Source organism: Lepidochelys olivacea (assembly GCF_965140295.1).
Source record: "Lepidochelys olivacea isolate rLepOli2 genome assembly, chromosome: 2".
Lineage (NCBI taxonomy): Eukaryota > Metazoa > Chordata > Testudines > Cheloniidae > Lepidochelys > Lepidochelys olivacea.
In genome coordinates this window covers 145,767,634-145,785,318 of record NC_140412.1, presented here as the reverse complement: position 1 = coordinate 145,785,318, position 17,685 = coordinate 145,767,634, and the positions used below count along the sequence as shown (strand labels likewise).

The following is a 17,685-nucleotide window of genomic DNA, read 5'->3' as shown; positions in this document are numbered from 1 at the left end:
TTGATGGTGGGATGGAAGTTTTTGAAATCATGGTGGAATTCCTCAAGGGCTTCTTTTCCATGGGTCCAGATGATGAAGATGTCATCAATATAGCGCAAGTAGAGTAGGGGCTTTAGGGGACGAGAGCTGAGGAAGCGTTGTGGAGGGGGGTGAGAGAACCTGGATTTGTGCAGGAAATGGCCCACCTTGATTATCATGCACATTATGTAGAGTTGTCACTTTGGATGGGCTATTACCAGCAGGAGAGTGAGTTTGTGTGTCGGTGGGTGGAGGGTGAGAAAACCTGGATTTGTGCTGGAAATGGCCCAACTTGATGATCACTTTAGATAAGCTATTACCAGCAGGACAGTGGGGTGGGAGGAGGTATTGTTTCATGATCTCTGTGTGTATATAATGTCTGCTGCAGTTTCCACGGTATGCATCCGATGAAGTGAGCTGTAGCTCACGAAAGCTCATGCTCTAATAAATTGGTTAGTCTCTAAGGTGCCACAAGTACTCCTTTTCTTTTTGCGAATACAGACTAACACGGCTGCTACTCTGAAACCTGTATAGCTGCACTCCATTAAATGCTTAAACAGCTACTATGCCATTGAAAAACTTCAGCCTAAATAAGCACATGGTTTGGTAAGTTCGAGACAAAGAACTGGCTGGAACTGGTTGTTCCAGACAGTTCCAGCCTCCCTCCCTCACCACTTAAGCATCTCACCAAATAAAGGGACCCACCCTGCTTCCTTAAAGACAAAGGAATGTTTGCAACTGCTTTATCTGGGATGGGGGTGCGCCCTTATTTATCCAAATCTCAGAGTGGGGTTAATCTGGGAGCTCTCTCCAACATACCAGCCAAATTGCCAATGCACCTTCCTTTAATCACAGGAGGTGACTGAACAGATCGGACTGAAAAACCGCCCTTGCGTGTTGGAAGTGCAGTATAACGCCGACAGGCCGGCCTGGCAGCTCGGGCTACAGTGGGGCTGTTAGGCAGAGCGCTTGGTAGAGATGCTGCAGAAAGGCTCTCGTGAGTAGGGTGCATGGACCAGCCACGCTGAGGCTGCTGCTAGGGCCTGCCCTTGCTGAACACTGCGGAGGGGCTGGCTGTGCAGGCGCGCGCCACACCGCTGCCCCTCAGGGAGTCAGGGGAGCCCACGGCTGGAGCAGAGGAAACCCCGCAGCAGCAGCACGACAGGCCGGACTCCCTCCGGAGCTACATAAAGTTCCACGCGGCAGTGCGCAAGCGTAGTGGGGCAAAGACCCTCGGATTTTCTGAACAGTTCCAAAATTCCACGCGCCGGGAGCGCGCGGGGAGATGCTGAAGGAACGTTCCGAGCCACCTCCCTCAGCGAGGCAGCGCTGCTCCCAGTGCGCATGGTCGGTTGCCAGGGCGGCCGTATCCAGTGAAGGTTTAAAATCTGCTGCGCATGCGCACTACTGGTTCTGGCTCCGGCGAGGGGACGCCACATTAGGACAGCGACCGCCGCGCTTCAGGCAAAGCCGGGCCGGGCCGTTCCGCGCGGCCTCCCCTCTCCCGGGCACGGGGCGCCAGAGCCGGGCTCTCCCTGCCGAGCCTCCCTCCCGTTCCCTGCCAATGCCGCTGCCCGCGGCGCGTGTCTAGCGCCGCTCCGGACCCGGCGCCGGGCAGAGGAGCCGCGGTGAGCGGGGCCGGCCGGGGGCGCGGGCGGGGTGGATGGATCCCCGCGTGGCCTGGATTCAGCCCGAGCAGAAAGGCCCCGCCAATGCGCTGTGGATGCAGATCTGGGAGACCTCGCAGGGCGCGGGTGGCCGTGGCTTCCCTCATTACCTCTGCCTCAACTCCCCGGCGCTGGACCCCGTCGCCTCCCCGCCCACCGCCTGCAGCCACGCCAGGCTTGGGCCGCTCGGGGGCGGCGGCCTGTGCTGCTCCCCGCCGCCCTCACTCTCTCCCCCGGACCTGCTGACCGGGCTGGTCCCCGCCGCCGGCTCCGCGGGGCGCAGCAGCGAGGGAGGGAGGCGGCTGCAGAAATCCCCCTCCGTATCCTCCTCGTCCTCTTGCTCCTCTGTAGAATCGGGCACCGAGAGCCCCGGCTTCTCCTCCTCGGGCTCCTGCAGCAGCGGCTCCTCGTGCGGCCGGGCCGGGGCTCGCGGTAGCGGGGCTGGACCCGGGGAGTTTTTTAACTTCAACGAGAGCAAAGTGAGTAGCCAGCGCCCCGCGCACCAGCCCCCGCAGCCCGCGGCGAGCAGCCCGCACCAACCTCCGCCCGCCTCCCCGCAGCAGCAGCATCAGTATCACCCGGGCCGCAGGAAACGGGAGAATAAAGCTAGCACGTATGGGATGAATTACCTGCTATCCGGCAGTCGGGGGGCTGCGCTGAATAACTGTCCCCGCCAGCAGGCGCTTCGGCAGCCGCCACAGACAGCGCCGCAGAGCCCCGGCACACCCTGGAAAACCAGGCAATACAGCTCGGGGGTACAGGGGTGAGTACCCCCATCCGGGGGAGGGGATCAGCAGCCCCCCTAGGAGGGGAGAGCCTGGAGTGGTGGAGAAACGGGGCTCTGCCTCTTGTCGCCATAAACTGTAGGAAATGGCCTCTTCCCCTGTTGTAACCAATTCGGGGGGAAGAGAGAAGAGTGTTGGCTCCTGCCAGGGGTAGGAGTGGGAGGCACAAACTAGTCTGGAGCGGGCTCCGAGCCGGCTGTAAAAATAGTAAAAGGGCAGGAGGATTAAATGAACCTCTTATAAAAAGCATTTACATAAATTACTGTTTTGGGCCCTGTATTGCGATTATACGGATTTGAGGAGCTCCATGCTGGCAGGACAGCCCCTGAGAGGAGGCAGAATTAAATTTGTATGGCCTTCTTTGGCCACAGACATGAATATTGTAGAGTGGGCATTGGCAGCCAACCTGCGTATTGGCAGCCAACCAGAAGAACTGTCACAGTAGAAGCTGGGCCCCGTTTTCCAAATCCATGAAGGGAAAGGTTGAGATTGAAATGTCATGTCAAACCCAGTTTTGGATTAAAGGTGCATTGTAAGGAAATAATGGCAGTGTACTGAATGATTTGAAAAGCAATTCTGAGTTATGAACAACAATTGTAGATTATATAAAATAATTCATTATATTGCTTGAACAGTTGAATTGATGAATGTTTGAATGGAGTTCTCTTTTTTTTTTTCCCCCTTCAAAAATAGGAAAACACTTTAGCTAGAGAAGTCTCTACTACTCCATAATGCATATTTCTCTTAATAGGTTGATATTGCCATTGATAGGTTTTAAGGCAAGAAAGGGACCATTCGATCTTCTGGGCTCCTGCATAACTAGCTGTAGAATTTCACCTAGTTACCCTTGCACTGAGCCCAGTTACCTGTTGAATTAAAGTATACAATGCACATAAATTAATCTTTCACTTCATTTACTCAGCTTTCCTTCTCTCCCATCAATACTTTTTGTACAAATACATACATTTTTTCTGAACACACTTTTTTCATATCAGCTTCGGAGAAAGGGAATGAATAGTCTTTCATAAACTTACTTTTGGAATGTATGAAATCCAGAGCTGTTGAATGTAGATAGAAGTAACAGATGCAATTCATTTTTACAGAAGATTTAGAAAATAGATAAATGTCTCTTATTGTGGTTAATATACAATGAGAGACAAGGAAGGGGTGGCTGAATGCAATTTCTAGAGGTACAAAAGATTACTCATTAGTAAAGTTAGCAAGATCAAATTAATCTAGCAGCAAGAATAACATTTCCTTGGTTGTGTTATGACTCAACAAATTATGCATCTTGGCAGGGGGTTGGACTAGATAGCTCAGGGTTCCTTCTAACCTGATGATACTATGACTCAAAGTAGGAGGTTCTCATAGTGCTATAGTGCTTGTCAAAAATTGTGAAAGGACAACCTTAGGAGTGTTATTTCTTGTAACTTTAGAGAAGAGCCATACAACTTAATTAAATTGAAATAGTTTCACTTATTTAATTTTCTGGGCCAATTTTAGATTTCTACTGAATGATGTTTATCAATGTTACTAAAACATGTTCTTCCTCTGTACTACCCACACTGACACTTGAAAAATAAAAATTCATTGCATGCACTGAAAACAGATAAGGGTGTTTCAGAAAGTATTCAGTTGTGTTCTGTGTTAGAGCTTTGGGTTTAGTTCAGACTTTCTTCACATTGAAAATGCAATTAGCTTCTATTTCAGTATTTCTTTTTACTCAGTCTCACCATTTAAATGTTTTCTGTCTTCGGGCATGTCTACACTTGCCGTTTAAAGCAGAAAAAGTCCTTTTTTGTGAAAAACTGTGGGAACATCCACACTCGCCAATGACTTTTTGTGGTGAAACGCCAAAGTTTCACCACAAAAAGAAAACCACTTCCACGAGAGGTGTGCACTTCTTACCAGTGATGCTTTTGTGGTCCTGTGCAAGTGAAGACATGTCCTTCCTGTTTACATAGCTTTTAGCCGCTGGAGGATATCCCATAGTGCCTAGGTGACCACTCTGGCCAGCAGTTCTGGTGCTCTGATGCCAGGTAAACAGACATTCACTCCTTCCTCCATAGAGCCCCGGGAACTTTGAAACTCCCCTTCCTGTTTTCTTGGCAAGTGCTCACTTATCTGGCCAGTTGACAATGCCTGCTCCACTGAGCATAGGGTCCCCTGCTTGGAGCAGTGCTGAGCTACTGGAGCTGATCAGTGTTCCGGGAGAGGAGGCTGTGCAAGGACCACGATGCCCCATGATGATTCCCCCCCACCACCACCGCCACTTTCCACAAGACCCATCCTCAAAATGGAGAGAGCTGCACTGTGGGATAGCTGACCTAGAGCGGATGGAAGTGCTGCTAATGTAAACACAGTCTGATGCTTGAGGAATTAAGTGAGTACACAAACCAGCGCTTTACTTTCAGTGGTTCCCTAACACCAGTGAAACTTACACTTGCAGAATTTTTGCACTGTAGACATACCCTCAGGCTTTAGCTACACTTGCACGTTATACCGCAATAAAGCCTCCCAGAGTGCTCTACCTTACTTCCCGTCCACACTGGTAGAGTGCTCTGACTCCCTGGCTGGAGTGCTCCTGGTACTCCACCTTCCCAAGAGGATTAACAGCTATTGCTCATTGGTGGAGATGCTCCAGTGTAAATGGGGAGTTACGTTATTATGCACTGATTGTCCTCCGGAAACTCCCCATAATCCTTTTAACTGAAGCATCCTGTCTTGTTTTGTGAACTCCGGATGCGGAAGTGCCCTTTCAGAGCTTCCTTTCAGGGGCTGCTTATCAAACAGCTACTGTTTTCTTTGAATGTGTGAGAGGCAGTCAGGGGACAGCTAATGTTCACTTGAGGGGGGGAGGGGGAAGAATTGGGGTTTGTTTCCAGGAGTGGCTGCTTATCTCATCTATGACAAAAAAAAGTGGCTGCTTATCTCATCTGTGCCATTTGCTTTCAGTGAGTGTGTGTGGGGGGGAATGTCTGTACTTACGAGACAGTGTGTTGACACACTCGGTACCCCAAAAACCCAGTCTCTCTCCCCTCACGCTCCCTGTCACACTCCACCCCCCACCCCTCCATTTGAAAAGCACATTGCAGCCACTTGAATGCTGGGATAGCTGCCCATAATGCACAGCTCCCAATGCAGCTGCATATGTGGCCACGACAGTGCGCTCTCAGCTGTCGGTGTGGACAGACTGCAGCGCTTTCCCTATTCAGCTGTGCGAAGGCGGGTTTAACTCACAGCGCTGTACATCTGTAAGTGTAGCCAAGGCCTTAGTGTTAACTGCCTTATACTCTTCTTTCCCTCTCTTCTGGGTAATTCACTTTTATTCCTTGTGGGAGTGTGTGGTTTTTTTGGAAGAACCTTGTTAAGTTGACACTGATTCTTGAAAGGATGGGTGAGATATATTGTAACATCCTTTGTGTCTGTCTCTTCAGACTTACCAGTACTGTGAATACTATGCATGTAAGTAGGCATTCCACAGATTTGAATAGTCATATTCATGTAATATAGGATGTCTATAAAAACTTGTTAACTTCTATCAACATAATTTTTTAACTAGGAATAGTTCTTTGACAGGCGGTCAACTCTCCTTGTAAATAGAGAAACCACTACAGTAAAAGCTTTTTTTTTTTTTTTTTTTTAACTGGCATGCTGGGGCAAGTGGGGGTGCTGGTAAATTAAAAATGTGGGTTAACTCAGAGGGAGGAGTATGGAGTGTGTGGGGGGATATGGGTCACGGGCAGTGTGTCATGGGCTCTAGGAGGGAGTTTGGGTCTGGGAGGGGGCTCGGGGTGCCAGATGTGCGGGGGCGGGGGAGTGCTCACCTTCGGTGGCTCCCTGTCCCTGTTGCTCCCGGCGGAGGCGCAGCTAGGCAGCTCTGCAAGCAGGCATGCTGCCTCTGTCTGCACCGCCCCCCGCAGCTCCCATTGGCTGCGGTTCTCGGCCAATGGGCTGGGAGCCGCAGAGTCTGTGCTCAGGGAGGTGGGATGGAGGCAGCTTGCCTGCAGAGCCTCCTGGCTGCGCCTCTGCCAGCAACAGCTGGTATGGGGAGCTGCTGGAGCGCCCCTCCCCACCATCCGGCACCCTGAGCCCCTCCTACACCCCAATCCTCTACCCCAAGCTCCCTCCCAGAGCGTGATGTGCCGCTCCTCCCACGCCCCAGCCCCCTGCCGGCCCCGCACCAACTGCACTATAAACCAGACTTTTAGTGCAGATCGGAAATGCTGGTTTATAGAGCTTGCTGGTTGAAGTGTTGGATAAAAGAGCTTTTACTGTATTTGTCTTACAGCAAGAGTGGATTAGGGCTGGTTCTAAAGTCTAGTGCAGATGGAAATCAAGTATTTTTACCAGTACAATAAAAATACTGCCCAAGTGAAAAAATATCTGAACCCTTTCTCTATTGTTGTTTACATGGTTGCCAAGATCGGTGCAGCTGCACCATTGGTGACAGAGGCTGTAAGACCGTTACTAACATTTGCTGTGTAGACAAAGCTATTGAATTCAGTGTGTGTTGCATTCTAAGTATCTGAAGGTACAATTTGTCCTTTAATCTCTTTAAAGCATTGCAGTGATAGACTGGACCTATTTGGAGAATAATAGCATTTTACTATATAAATATTGAACATCCAATCTGCCTAGTTCATGTTTGTTTTCATAAATGGAGAATGGAATCACTGCAAGTGATGCAGCCACAAGTCTGGTGAAAAGCAGTACACAACTATATTCAATTTATGAAACAATACAATGAAATGTAAACACTAAAACTAAAGTAACTTAAACATGGTCTGAAATTTTGAATTTATGTCCATGTATTGTAATTGGAATAATCTCATTACTAGTAACTGAAAAGTAGCAAATGCCTAGCAACAATTCTTGCAATTTCATAGTTGCTCTTTTAAAATTAACATTTGATGCTTTCATTTATAAGGATAGGCATAATGTTCTCACCAGGCTGAAAAAGATCTAGTAGACTGCCCAAGAAAAAGCCAGGTTTCAGAGTAACAGCCGTGTTAGTCTGTATTCGCAAAAAGAAAAGGAGGACTTGTGGCATCTTAGAGACTAACCAATTTATTTGAGCATAAGCTTTCGTGAGCTATAGCTCACTTCATCGGATGCATACTGTGGAAAGTATAGAAGATCTTTTTATACACACAAAGCATGAAAAAATGGGTATAAAAAGATCTTCTATACTTTCCACAGTATGCATCTGATGAAGTGAGCTGTAGCTCACGAAAGCTTATGCTCAAATAAATTGGTTAGTCTCTAAGGTGCCACAAGTACTCCTTTTCTTTTCAAGAAAAAGCCTTTCAGCGTACTCTGCCACTCCTTATTGGAAAGAAAGACTCATTAGGTAAGGTTCTATTAATTCAGATGCCACTACATTATTATTTTTAACTGTTTATAATTGGGGCCTTACCAAATTCACAGCCATGAAAAACGTGTCACGGACAGTGAAATCTGGTCTCCTCCCATGAAATCTGTTTTTTTGTGTGTGCTTTTACCTTATACAATACAGATTTCACAGGGGAGACCAGCATTTCTCAAATTGGGGGCGTTTCCCAAATCTGAAGGTGGCGCCCTGCTAGCAGCTGTGCAGAATTAAAGGTGGCAATACCATGCCATGCCACCCTTACTTCTGTGCTGCTGCTGATGCACAGAGTAAGGATGGCATGGCATGGCATGGTATTGCCACCTTTTCTTCTGTGCTACTGCCTCCAGAGCTGGGCCCTCAGTCAGCAGCCACCCCTCTCCAGCTTCTCATCTCTGAAGGCAGCAGCACAGAAGTAAGGGAAGCAGTACCGCAAATCCGCCCCTTTCTCCCAATAACTTTGCCGCCGCCCCACAACTCCTTTTTGTGTCAGGACCCCTACAGTTACAACACTGAAATTTCAGATTTAAATAGCTGAAATCATGAAATCTATCATTTTAAAAATCCTATGACCGTGAAATTGACTAAAATGGACTGTGAATTTGGTAGGGCCCTATTTATAATGGTAGTCATTGGTCATTTAAGGATTGCTGGTTAACCAGTAAGATCAGAATTTAAGTGTAAGAGTTCCAGAAAACTTACTTGTAACATTGTAAGAACTTCTGTTGATGACATTGAAGTTCTGGTGATGGAGAAAGTGTCCGGTTTTCTATTTTACTATTTTAATCATCTACTCTTACACTTCATTGGTTTGCATTTAATAGGATTTACTTGTGCCATTTATCAAACTTGTGTTTTAAAGAGAACTCATATAAAGTTTACAGTAAATTGGCCTAACTAAAGCTTGTAAAAATATTCAGTTGCATTTCTCAGATTGCAGTGTTCTAGTCAGACAACTTGGATGTTTCAGCGTTAACTTAAAATATTACATGGCAAGGCCTAGAGGCGTTAACTTAATTAAGTTAAGGGAATTAAGTTAATCAGAAAAGTTAAAAAATTAAAAAATAGATAGGGCCTAAAAGTCTATTTACTTACCCCTCAAACATATAAATTCAAAAAGAAAATCTTCAGCATCATGCGGAAGGTGTCCCAATATTCCTTTTCTTGTGAGTACACTCCAGAGTCATGAGGCCTTCAGCTGAAGAGTCTGCCTTGGTACCTTCTGTGAGGATGATCAAATTGTCCAAATACTATTGACAGGAGGAAGGTGATTCCTTACATAGGTTAGTCTCCTATTGTTTAAGGCATTATGAGGCCTCTAGTGCAGTGGTTTTCAAGGTTTGGGTCGCAACCCAGTACTGGGTCACGGAATGCAAGGCACTGAGTCGCCTTGCCCAGCACCCAGGGACCCTGGTGGCCGGGCAGTAAAAAATAGTAGTAAAACTAGTAGTCCCTACCCAGAAGCAGACAGTGGCAGGCCCAGCTTGTAGGCAGGGGGCCATGGGGCTCCATGCACTGTCCCCGCCCTGAGCACCGGCTCCACACTCCAGGGGAGCTGGGGATGTTGGTGCCTGCGGGCAAGAGCTGTGTGGAGCTGCGTGCACGTCTCCACCCCTCCAGCTAGGATCTGGGCTTGCTGGCCGCTTCCGGAATGCAGCGCAGTTCGCAGTGCCAGGACAGGCAGGAAGCCTGCCACTGCACCCTGGCTGCACTGCTGACCGGGAGCTGCTGGTGGTAACCCCGTGCCCCAATCCCATGGAGCCCCTTCTTGCACCCCAGCCCCCTCATCCCTGGCCCCATCCCAGAGCCTGCACCCCCAGCCCAGAGTCCTAATCTCCTCCTGCACCACTGCCCCAGGCCTGAGTACCCCCAAACCTGGAGCCCCCTTCTGTACCCCAAACCCCTCAGCCCCACCCAGAGCCCTGACCCCCTCCCACACCCTGCCCCAGCCCAGGCAGGGCTCCCTCCAACATCCCAAACCCCTCATCCTCAGCTCCGTTTGGTCATGGGCATCAACAATTTTCTTCAACTGAGTCGCCAGAAAAAAAGTTTGAAAACCTGTCTAGTGCATTGAAGTTAACCAGTTAAGTTCAGAATCACCGAGTCCTGCCCTTCATAAGCATGTGAGAAACTCAGCTTTTGCACAATGCAATGGTAACAATCTACAACTAGTTTTCAAGTCATTTTATTTAACTTTATAAAACGTAGATAATTGAAGCCCCTGGTAGAGGCTGTGGTGGTAGTCTAGCCTAGAAGTCATGAAAACAAGGATCACCATGGTGCCTAGAAACAAAAGCTGCAACTTTGGAGCTGAGAAAAAGCTGCTTTGGACCACTTTTGAAGCCTAAGCCTACATATTTTGGCTTGTAGTTTAAAACAGGCACTAAGTTACTGTCTGCTTTTATAGGCTTTGCTTTAGTAAATGGAAAGCAGCTACTGAATAGACAAGAACCACCAGTGCTTTTCCTCAAACCTATTAACAATTTTCTCAACCAGTATTAGTCTTGGAAGAATTCTGCACAAGTGTAGAATTAATGTTCCCTGCTTATTTTACTCAATCCCCACAGAACAAATGATTCACATGCCCCTCCTGGGCAGTGGTCCGAAGCATGTGTCTGCTTCTGGTGTCAGGAGCAGCCAGGGGAAATGTAAATCACTGCTTTGGGAGGCAGGGCTGGCTGGGTGTGCATGTGAGAGACTGTCCCTTTGGCTCGCTATTGCGGTGTGCTAGGGGTTCCCTGGCCGGTAGCTCCTAAAGTGTGCCAGGCTCCAGACCCAGTGTGTCAGACCCACCCCCAGAAACCTCCCCCGACTGCAGTAAGCTCCACCCCCCCACTTCCTGCCCCCCTTGATCCTCAGCTGTAGGGAGAGGGGTCACTGTATGGGGAGTGCACTGAGCCCTGCACTCGAGCCCCAACCCCACTAAGCCCCAACATTTTGCACCCAGACGCTCCCTCTGAGCCCCAGCCACCTTCACCTGGACACCCCTTTTCCTTCCCCTTCCCCCTGCAGAGTCCCATTCCCCTGTACCCAGAACCTTCCAACAAATCCCTGCGTATTCAGATTCCTGCTCCCCCACTGACTTGCCCACACCCAGATTGCCCCCCACAGAACTTTCTTACCCCACACTTGCGGCACACCTGGATTGGAGTGTGGGGGGGCAGGGGTGGAAGACTGTCCTCGCTATTGTGGTGCACCCTATGTGGAGGGGCAGGGCCCTGGGATGTTTCTGGGGTAGGCCCGGCCCTTGTGCTGTGTCAGGGTTGGGTGCAGCTGCACTGCCAAGCCTGTGTCCTGGGGGAGGGGAAGGGGGCTGCAGGGTGATCCCCACCCTCCTCCACCTCTGTGCTGCCAGTGGATCCCCATTACCATGCTGGAGCCTCCACTCCCATTGCCCTTCTGATCTACTGTCTGTAACAATTTCAATTCTAGTCAGGTGACTATACAGTGTCATATACTTAGCCATGTCATTCACTAAGGTCCCATTCTGGCAAAGCATTAGTTTCAGTGGGGATACTCAGGTGCTGCATGTTATGCACATATTTAAGTTCTGTCAGATTATGGCCTAACTTCATTCCTAAGGATGTGTTGCTCTTCAGGATATGTCTGTACAACAAAGAAAAACCCATGGCTGTCCCCTTCCAGCTAACTTGGACTTGCTGGGCTCAGGCTGTAGGCAGTTTCATTGTTGTGTAGACTTCTGGACTGGGGCTAGAGCCCAGGCTCTAGGACCCTTTTGGGCGGGAGGCCCAAGAGCATCAGTTCTGCACCACCTGACTGGAATCTACGCATACTAACTACTCTAAAGCAATCCTATCCAAGCAGTTGGTACAATATGCTCTAATAGGATTAAAAGCAATTGATGTAACAAACCAGTATGGAGCGTTGTCTCCTATCCATTTTAGATCAAGGTTCAACTTTTTTCTTCACTAATTCATTTCTACTTAAAAACAGCTTTCTGATTTAAGATACTGATATCCTTTGCCTGAGGTTGATCAATGTTTGCCTTCTCCCTTTTCCAGAGTGGTTCGGTGTCCAGAGTGTGTCAGGATGGGGTGGGGTGAGGAGAAGGATGGAAGCATATCTTTCTAATTCCAGATCTTCAACTGACTCATATGGCAATAGCGGAAGAATTCTTTACACAGTTTCCCATGTGCCTTCATATTTGATATTGTTACTTTCAGCCGTTACTACAATTGTGGAGAAACAATACAATATATGCCACTTAATAGAGAAATGCCTAACTGAGAATCACTTTATTGGGATGTGCCCAAGGGCAATTCTGCCTTTTAATACCATTAAGATATGCTCAGGACAGTAGTAGCAAAAACTTCACTTTCATAGGACACACTTAGCCAGTGCCAAAGGGTTATGTAATGTTTAAACAGCTGTTGAATCTTAAGATCTTGTATTCTAATGCATTAATAGATAAAATATGTTGACAGTTCACAGAATTTAATCTTTAAAGTGTCTGTAGAGATTTAAAATGGTCTTTTTGCTTTATCTAGAAGTGAAAGTAGGATGATACGCTCTCCACAAGATGTCCCAGTTAGAACGATTCTCTTGTAACATGTTAACAAATTGGCTCATTGTTTCCTTATTAATAATTTTAGTGCCAGACTTTGATGGTATCTGCTGCAAGAAAGAGTAAACTTGAATGAATAAATCAATTTGCTTTTCAGAGTCCCTGTCTTCTGAATGGTGAACTGATTTTAGTAGGTGTGGATTTTAAAGATTTAATGCTGTTTACACAATCCAATAGTAAATATAAGTGTTTAGTTTAAATTTAAGCGAACAAAGAACTAAGGTTCTTTTAAACTCTAACTCTGACTTTAATTTACTACTTAATTCCTCCAGAAACTAAATTTACATTATGCTCTAGTCATTTGAATTAGACTAGAAGTCCATGTCTGAGCACTCAAATCTATCTTTGCACTTCAATTTATCTCCTTCCAATTCATCCCACATTTTAGTCTGTCTTTGACAACCTTTTAATGTGGCAAGGTGCGTGAGGCAATCTTTTATTGGGCCAACTTCTATTGGCATAAGACAAGCTTTTGAGCTACACAGAGCTCTTCAGTTGCTTCTTCAGAGCTCTGTGTAGCTCAAAAGCTTGTATCTGTCATCAGCTGAAGTTGGCCAAATAAAAGATTATCTCACCCACCTTGTCTCATATGACATATTAAGCTAAAACCTTATGGCTTTTTTAATTTATTATTATTTAATCTTCTTCCCAAAACCTCTTCTCTCTAAAGCCAGTTCTGCCAGTGTTGGAACATACCATCTCTGCTGTCACTTAGTTTAGTAACCCAGGAGTTATTAGGTTCCTTCCTCTCCCCACATATTACCACTTCCAAGATGACTACCGTTCTCTCCATTTTTATACTGTTGAAATTTGTGTCAGACCTTAATTTCCTATTTTGATTACTCTGACCTCATCTTGGCTTCCCTGACATCTCTCCAGTTTGCTTGAGGCACAATTGCTAAGGGGCCAGATCCATAGAAGGACTTAAGTGCTTACTTGCCATTTAAGATGTCTATGTCCAATCTTTAGGCGCTTGTGAAATCCCAAAAACCTTTGCTCAGCTGCCGCCCAACCCTAGAAGTGCCAAAAATCCCTAGATGCTTGTGTTCTTGCCAGCGAGCACATGTGCAACCACCTCAGTCTCCACTTCAGCCCCAGGGGCATCCTCACACTAGGGTCTCCCTGCTTATTTTGCCTGCAGGGCCTGATGATGGTAGGTGTTGTTAGAGCGTGCCTAACCCCCCATGATAGCAGGGTGGATGGGGGTAGGGAGTTGCTCCCCAGGAAGCTTTAGCCCACTGATTAGAGTATTCAGGATGTGGGATACCTGGGTACTGTTCCCCACTCTGCCTAATGTGGAGAAGGGATTTGAACTTGCGTGTCCTACCTCTCAGGTGAGTTCCCTAACTCATTGGACTATAGTCATTTCTCTCTGGCCCAATACATGTTTAGTTAATTATACAGTGTGGAACAGCTTCAGCAGTAGAGCGAGAAACCCAGGCAAGAATATCCAGTAGCCCAGTGGTTTGGGTACTCCCATGAGTTGGAAAACCAAGGTAAAATCCCTTCCCCACATAATCAGTGGGGAAAATGAATCCAGGTTTCCTGCATGCCAGTGAGCACAGTGCTAAAAGTTGAGAGAAGCTATCACCATCTCCTCCCTTTCCCCCTGCGTTTATTGCAAAAAAAATGGCTTGGATGCTGAACTCCAGGAGAGGTTCCATGGCTAAGAATACCAAGCAGAGGTAGGCACCTCCCTTCTGCTTGGATTTAAGTACTTAACTCCCTAAGAGGGGTGTAGCTTAGGCTTTTTACCCTTCTCCTTGGCTTTTTCTATTGTCTTAGGTGACTCCCCATTTAGCATGCTGGCTTTTGTGGATCCCATTCTTAGGCACCTATCTCCAAGCACTACATAGGGATCCCGAGTGCCTAAATCAGGATGTAGATTCCATTTTGTGGCAAGTGACCTAAAAGTTAGGTGTAGTAACACCTAAGTCCTGTCGTGGATCTGGGTCCAGATCATTTTCCTACGTGGTTACTCTGTTTAAAATTCTCTATTTCCTTCTTTTCTACCATACCCATTTCTTTGCTTTATGTTCCTGCTTTCAAGATCCAGCCTAACTCTATCCTTCCCTACTTATCAACCTACATCTGTTACTTTGCTACTCTCCTTTGCAATGCCAAATGGTGCCAACTTCTGTGCCACCTAAGTAAGGGATATATCCTCCTTGATCTAATTGTACTGTTTGCATATTCTTACTTGTAGAGGCTACTTTAAAGAAAAACTACTTAACAGCAGCCCTGGTTCTTGAGGTGTTTCTTTTGCATATTCATATTACCTTAGCTTCCCCTCTGCCTCAGTTTTGCTTTCATAGGACTCTGGGGTTTGGTTGAAGGAATTTCAAGTTTTGGGTCTGCATGATCTGTTTAACATCTGCTGAACATTCAGTGCCTTAAGAGGGTACTTTAATTCCAAAGGGCACTTTTCCTGGAGCTCAACAGCACAGTTGTGTGTATTCCACAAGTGTGAATAATCAGAAATAACTCTATGGACAACAGTTCATTAACATGATGGCTTCATTGGTATGATAATGTTGACACACCAATGAGGAGTGAGGTCCTGTTGTGTTATACAGAGTCCCTATGCTTTTAGGCCCTAGTCTAGGGGCATGTCTAAACTTGCAGTGCTGCAGTTGTGAGCTGTACTGATACAGCTGTGCTGCTGCAGCGTATGTGGTGAAGACTCTCTATGCCAATGCGGTAGCTTTTCCATCTGCAAAACCATCCTTTTGAGTGGTAGAAACTGTCAGTGGGAGAAGCTCTCGCACCGTCATAGCTCTGTGCACATTAGCGCTTATGTCGGTGTAACGTATGTTGCTCAGGGAGGGTGGAATATTCACACCCCTGAGCAAGGTAAGGTTTGTTGACATAAGTGGTAGTGTAGACATAGCCCTTAAAGGCAAACGGGGTTGGAAATGGGGATATAGTGTGAGTTATTGAATATGGTGAAGAGTTAGTACAGCCTTGTTATATATTTTGTTGGCTTATGCATTATTTGGGGGGTAGAAACACGATGAGAATGGGATAATTAGTAAGTGATGAAGTAGGGGAAGGAAGGAAGGCAAAGAAAGGACAGTCACAGCTAGCCACATCCCTTGTCAGGATCAGCAGGTAAGTTTTGTTTTTGTTTTTTTGTAGGTGCCTTGGCAGAGGTGAATTTTAAAGAGGGACTTGGAGGAGGTGTGCCGAGTTAGTGGCTGAACAGATTTTGTCTGAGTCTTTCCCAGGTGTGTGGGAAAAGGTGGTATGGGAAAAAGCACACACTGTCTGAGGGGGAAACTGATTAGTAGGTAGGAAAGGCTGGGAACACTGGTAGAGCAAAGATAGCATTTAATTTGGTGGTAACTCATTAGGTTCTTTACTGTCATTCTTACCTAGCCAAACTTGTATTTGCAGAAGTGAAGGGGCAGCCCATGTAGGGGCCGAGAGAGGACTGATGCACTCTGAGCTATGAACCAGGAAGAAGATGTTAGCAGCAGCATTTTGAATAGACTTGAGAGAAATAACTTGGTGGTCATAGTAAAGACTGTAAAAGAAGATGCAGTAGTCAAGAACATGAAACGAGGGGGACTTGGGGGAGTTGTAGGTGTGTGGACAGGAAAAATGCTTGTTTGGAATGAGTGTTTAGGGAGGGCAAAGTCATAGAAAATGCCTGGGTGAAGAAATATCTTCCTAGTCACTGAGGCCATGTTCTAGTTGGTTATGGAGAAAGGAGGGTGTGGTGGTAGAGGGTGCAGTAAGATGAAGAGCTCAGTTTTTGGGTATGTTGAATTATTGGTGTACACCTCTTCTTGCAGTAGAGCCATGATCTTTTTTTCATAAGCATTGCAATAGAGCTTAACAGCTGCAATCAGGGACCCATTATATGAGGCATAGTATACAAACACATAGGAAGATCTTAAATGGAAGCATATTATCCATTTTGTGGTGTATTAACCTGGTGCTAAATTGTTATCAGGGTGGATTTGATTTAAATCACTAGCCAGGAAGACTCAATTTAATAATGGATTTCTACATAAAAGTACATTCTTGTTGTTTATAACCGTAATACATATTCTTCACAACTTGGAGATAGATGTAGGCTTCATTTTTAGAAGGTACACACTATACATTTTTAAAGTGATTTGTTTTGAAAACTTTTCAGATTAGTTTTACAGCTATATTAGAAAATGAATGATTGTTTGGTTATTTCATTTACCAAAGGTAATTGAAGCAGATATTTATGAAGTCATTGGGAGCTGAACTATCTCCAATTCAAGAGGTTAATCATCAATATTTGGAGGATTTTTTTGCCATGCTGTATTAGGAGGAGAACGTCACCAGACAGACATTTAAAGTGTTTTATTTAACTAAAACAACAATGTTATGTATTCTGGATTTTTTTTCTTCAACAGCAAACATATAATATTTTAACAAAACAAGCATATGAATTTTTGAATTTAGTTAAAGATTAAAGTTTTTAAAATCAGGTTTGTTTTTGTTAAAATTGTTTAACTAAAATAGTTAAAATATTTTTTTTAAAAAAAACAAAAATTAAATAGACTGTGTCAGCCAGGTCAACATGAGGAACTTAAAATACTGGCTTCTGCAGCTAACTCAGTCATCTTCACCTTCATTTTCCTGTTTGTTCATAATCTGGAAAAGAAAAACCAGCTTTCCTGCTTTTTCAGGTCCCAAACGATTTCTCAATTTGGAATGAATTAGTCCAAAGGAAGAAAACGGTCTTTCCACACCAGCAGAAGAAGCTACTGCTGTTAAAAGTGAGATTATCACTTCAACAGTCTCTGAATCCAAGTGCTTAAGTGACTTCCACCAGTTCACTGGTGTGACTTTCTTTAAAATATCATCAGCAAACAAACATATTTCTTGAATGGTTCACACTTGGCTCTGAAGTTTATTATAGTTGGCATTATGGAAGGATGATTGCTGGATGTCCATGTCATAGCCAACTCCTCTTCTTTAGCAGTTAAGGTTTAACCCTGCTACCGAGTATTGAGAATATTTGCAAGAAAATGAGCTGGGGGTAGTGCTTGTCCTATTCATTTTTTAATGCTTGTAATTTAACTCTGTCATTGCATATTTCTCTCTTTAGGATCTCACTCAGTTCCTTCCAAATTTCAACAGTGTCAGCAATAAAACCGCTTTTTCCCTGCATTTTGTTCAAGGCTACAGAAATAGGCTTCAGGGTGTATTCGGCATGTGTTCAACATTTCTCTTAAGCCCAATGTTGAGAACTTTGGCTGTGCCAGTGCCATCTAT

At 45.9% G+C, this 17,685-nt stretch overlaps 1 protein-coding gene and 1 long non-coding RNA gene across 5 annotated transcripts in view; one reads left to right on the top strand and one right to left on the bottom strand.

Moving 5' to 3' along the window:
• LOC311516311 overlaps window positions 1–2,382 on the bottom strand; it is a 70,508-nt gene extending 68,126 nt beyond the window's left edge. The window contains exon 1 of the long non-coding RNA XR_014710379.1: window positions 2,315–2,382. This is a non-coding gene — a long non-coding RNA (uncharacterized lncRNA). The remainder of the gene's footprint in view (window positions 1–2,314) is intronic.
• Window positions 1,372–17,685, top strand: part of TENT4A (terminal nucleotidyltransferase 4A) — a 148,466-nt gene continuing 132,152 nt past the window's right edge. The window contains exon 1 of one of the 4 annotated variants that reach the window (XM_084620256.1): window positions 1,372–2,448. In XM_084620256.1, coding sequence (XP_084476382.1) covers window positions 1,682–2,448 — 767 coding nt within the window. In that variant the 5' untranslated portion in view covers window positions 1,372–1,681. The remainder of the gene's footprint in view (window positions 2,449–17,685) is intronic. The other 3 variants (XM_084620257.1, XM_084620255.1, XM_084620254.1) reach the window with 3 other exon arrangements.